The sequence below is a fragment of the Triticum urartu genome, unplaced genomic scaffold (assembly GCF_003073215.2).
Source record: "Triticum urartu cultivar G1812 unplaced genomic scaffold, Tu2.1 TuUngrouped_contig_9967, whole genome shotgun sequence".
Lineage (NCBI taxonomy): Eukaryota > Viridiplantae > Streptophyta > Magnoliopsida > Poales > Poaceae > Triticum > Triticum urartu.
In genome coordinates this window covers 5,967-10,400 of record NW_024121063.1, presented here as the reverse complement: position 1 = coordinate 10,400, position 4,434 = coordinate 5,967, and the positions used below count along the sequence as shown (strand labels likewise).

At 41.3% G+C, this 4,434-nt stretch overlaps 1 protein-coding gene across 1 annotated transcript; it reads left to right on the top strand.

Moving 5' to 3' along the window:
* Positions 1–1,589: 1,589 nt before the first annotated feature.
* On the top strand, positions 1,590–2,411 carry LOC125532453 (gamma-gliadin-like). Its single transcript, XM_048696510.1, has one exon. It carries the CDS (start codon positions 1,655–1,657, stop codon positions 2,312–2,314), a length of 660 nt encoding a protein of 219 aa, XP_048552467.1. The 5' UTR covers positions 1,590–1,654; the 3' UTR covers positions 2,315–2,411.
* The last annotated feature ends 2,023 nt before the right edge of the window (positions 2,412–4,434 follow it).

Below are 4,434 nucleotides of genomic sequence, written 5' to 3'. Positions count from 1 at the left end.
AATCCTACTCCTACTAGGAGAGGAGGACCTCCTCTCCTTGGGGCGCACCAAGGCCAGCCGGCCTCCCCCCTTGCTCCTTTATATACGGGGCCGGGGGGGCACCCAAAGACACACAAGTTGATTGTTCCAAGCCGCGTGCGGTGCCCCCCTCCACCATAATCCACCTCGATCATATCGTAGTGGTGCTTAGGCGAAGCCCTGCGTCGGTAGCAACATCATCACCGTCATCACGCCATCATGCTGACGGAAGTCTCCCGCGAAGCTCTGCTGGATCGGAGTTCATGGGACGTCATCGAGCTGAACGTGTGCTGAACTCGGAGGTGTCGTACGTTCGGTACTTGCATCAGTCGGATTGTGAAGACGTACGACTACATCAACCGTGTTCTCATAACGTTTCCGCTTATGGTCTACGAGGGTACGTGGACGATACTCTCCCCTCTCATTGCTATGCATCACCATAATCTTGCGTGTGCGTAGGAATTTTTTTGAAATTACTACGTTCCTCAACACCAGCATACTACTCACTCCATTCCTAAATATTTGTATTTTTAGAGATTTCAAATGGACTACCATATACTGATGTATATATACATACTTTAGCGTGTAGATTCACTCATTTTGCTTCGTATGTAGTCACTTGTTGAAATCTCTCAAAAGACAAATATTTAGGAACGGAGTACTAGTTAATAGGCCTGGGAGACATCAGGATTTAGGTTAACTAAAGAGGGTCAGAGGGTGCCCTCAAGGATCCAAATTTGCATGCGTATGGATACTGAGAGGCTTGGTGGGATTCCTAAAAAGTTTGTATGCGCTGTGAGGGACAGTTCGCTTCTTTTACTTTTTTTGTACTGGTTCGGGGATCGGACATTAGGCCCTCTAGGGTGCTACATTAATAGAAGAATATTTTGTTACTAGTAACATAATATAGTCCTATACTCTTTATATATTCTCATGTTATCTTTTCATAGTTTTGTTTCAGTTGCATATGAATTTGTACCTGCTTTTTAAATATGCAGAGCATGCAAGATAAGATGATGTATCTTAGAGAAAAGTCCATGTCACAACCCTTAACTTGCCACTCGATTTATCTAGTTATTTGATGAGTCAAATCTGGTTATCCATCTTAGAATCATACTAGGCAAAAAATACAAAGTTTGTTTAGTGAAAATAATGTCTAGAACAATCTTCTCATTTATAGTGTGATCTATCATATATTGACACACACAAGCTTACAAACTTAGCCCCACTCAATCTATGCATATCTGGATATGCCTAATATCATGTGGAGCATCACAAACTTAATTCCAAAAGGAGGTAAAATCTAGATCAATGTGTGTAGTGTAAAGTGAAAAAAATGAGTCATAAGTCGTTATCAAGTATGCCTTACAACTAAATGATATGTGTAACAAAAAGCAACTATCATGAATCATCTAAATCACACAAGTAAAGTTGCCCCACCAACCACAACATACCAAACACTTAGTTGGATAACCTTATGAGCACTTTTTAGAAAGCAAGTGGAAAGATGAATGAAATCATACCATGACAGCTATAAATACACCTTCATCATCATAGCCACCTTTCATCATCCAAACTTCACGCACATAATCAAAAACATCTATTCCAAGCAAGTATTAGTAACCATAAACCCAACATGAAGACCTTCCTCATCTTCGTCCTCCTTGCCATGGCGATGAGCATCGTCACTGCTGCTAGGCAGCTAAACCCTAGCGAGCAAGAGTTGCAATCACCACAACAATTATATCCGCAGCAACCAAATCCACAGCAACCATATCCACCACAACAACCATTTCCCACACCCCAACAATATTTCCCCCATCAATCACAACAACCATTTTCCCCACCACAACAACCATTTCCCCAACCCCAACAAGCAACCCCCCTACAACCACAACAACCATTCCCCCAGCAACCCCAACAACCACAACAAGCTTTTCCCCAACCCCAACAACAATTTGCCTTGCAACCACAACAACAATTTCCCCAGCTCCAACAACCACAACAATCATTCCCACAACAACCCCAGAGACCACAGCCATTCCCCCAACAACCAGAACAAATAATTTCACAGCAACCACAACAACCATTCCTCCTGCAACCGCAACAACCATTCCCCCAGCAACCAGAACAAATATTATCCCAGCAACCCCAACAACTATTTTCCCAGTCACAACAACCATTTCCCCAGCAACCCCAACAACCATTTCCCCTGCAACCGCAACAATCATTTCCCCAACAACCAGCACAAATAATTGCTCAGCAACCTCAACAACCATCCCCTCTGCAACCATAACAACCGTTCCTCCGGCAACCACAACAATCGTTCCTCCAGCAACCACAACAACCATTTCCCCAACCCCAACAAGTAGTACAAATAATTCCCCAGCAACCCCAACAACCATTTTCCCAGTCACGACAACCATTTCCCCAGCAACCCCAACAACCATTCCCGCTGCAACCGCAACAACCATTTCCCCAGCAATCAGCACAAATAGTTCCTTAGTAACCCCAACAACCATTCCCTCTACAACCACAACAATCGTTCCTTTGTCAATCACAACAACCGTTCCTCCAGCAACCACAACAACCATCTCCCCAACCCCAACAAGTAGTACAAATAATTCCCCAGCAACCCCAACAACCATTCCCTCTGCAGACAAACCAACCTCAGCAACCTTATCCACAACAGCAACCATCAGGAGTAATGGTATAGGCATCGGGGGCCAAGGAAACGAAGAGCTATAGTACTATCCCGGCGGATCATCGTTGTTTAGTCAATTGAGTGTTCAATGTAACGATGATAAATAAAGTGATGTGTACCATCATGTGTAACCCCGACCTATACTAGTTCAAACATGAGAATAAAAGACAAAGAAAGTTCTTGTCACAAGGACATTGCTGGTAATTATTACATTCATGCCATACTTGGATTTTCATCCCAAAATATAATTTGAGTCATGTGCATTAACTACCTATTTATGAAGAGAATTCATATGATCCTAACACAATTAATGATTGTGAAACTTGGTTTAATTGTAGTACTACCAATTAAGGAGTAATAATTAATTGCATCTCTTTGGTGGCTAGCGATGTGAATTGTGTGACCTTATTATCTGAAATGTTCTAGATTGTACATAGACACACTTTTTACAATTGTTGAGGTGCATATGAAGCAACATATGCTTAAAGATATGGTGACCAATCACTGGTCTCAGTGAAAATCTCAGTACCGGCTTTATATGGAAGGGAGGGACATGATGATGACTTCGTGTTGCATTTTATCATTGTTCAAATGGTCTCTTTAATGGACCGGTTGCTCAGATTAGAAAATATGGACTTGGGCCATACTCCATATTGAGTTCTTGCAAATGGACAAGATGAAGGCATGATTGAATTTATTCCTTCTATTTCTCCTGCACATGTAACTTGATGTTGAAGATCGCAGTATTACAAGTTACTTACAGAAGTTCCATCAGACGGAGATCGTTCGCCTAGTATAGCCGCCCAATGGTCAGAAGCTTTTATTAAAAGTTGTGTTGGTTACACTAACATTACATATATTATGGGTGTTGGAGACACGATGTCTTTTTTTAAACTTCAATCCTCTTGTATTTATTCATAAGAACCGTCGCATTGTTTACGAGCATCGGACAATGTCCTCGGGGGTAGACTAACAAAAGTTTAGGAGGGGAAAATATAGCCAATCTTGCCAATTCATGCACAAACATGGTTGGTTTCCCTTTAACTGTGTTCATAAATTATATGAGTTAAATTCTAAGGACACAAAATATAAGTCATCAAAAATAGCACTTTCAATAATAAACGACCAGCTCCCCTCTTTCATGGTAGTGATCACTTCTGTATTATCCGCATTGATCTCAAGTTTATTGCATCCGCTCATATATGCAAGAGTTAGACCAAACCTCAAGGATAGCACCTCTACTATAAAAGCATTATAACAGGAATCAACCTTTTCATTTGTAGTTGCAATGAATTTCACATTGCTATCCTTTATCACCGCTCCAACAACACCCTGATACGAGTCAAGGATCAAACGATGCATCTATGTTGAGTTTCGCAGTCTCTTCAGGATATTGTCTGCTTCACGTTTTATGTAACTCTACGAACTATGATGGCTAACCTTTAAAATATTTGCAAACTTAATGAATGTATGGGTACATTTTTTTGGGTTGTTGTATATTCGGCAATCTTCAACCATCAATCGTGTACTGCTGCATGTATGAGACAATTCATGTTTTCTTCGAGGAACTAAGACAATTCATCTTGCTTTAGAGAAAAACTTATGAATACAACTGAATAAACAAGCAGCATCTTGGCTGCCGAAGCAGGTTGAACCACTAAAATTCTAGTACCGTCGGCTTTCTGACGTCTGGCCATGTACACGTTGATTGC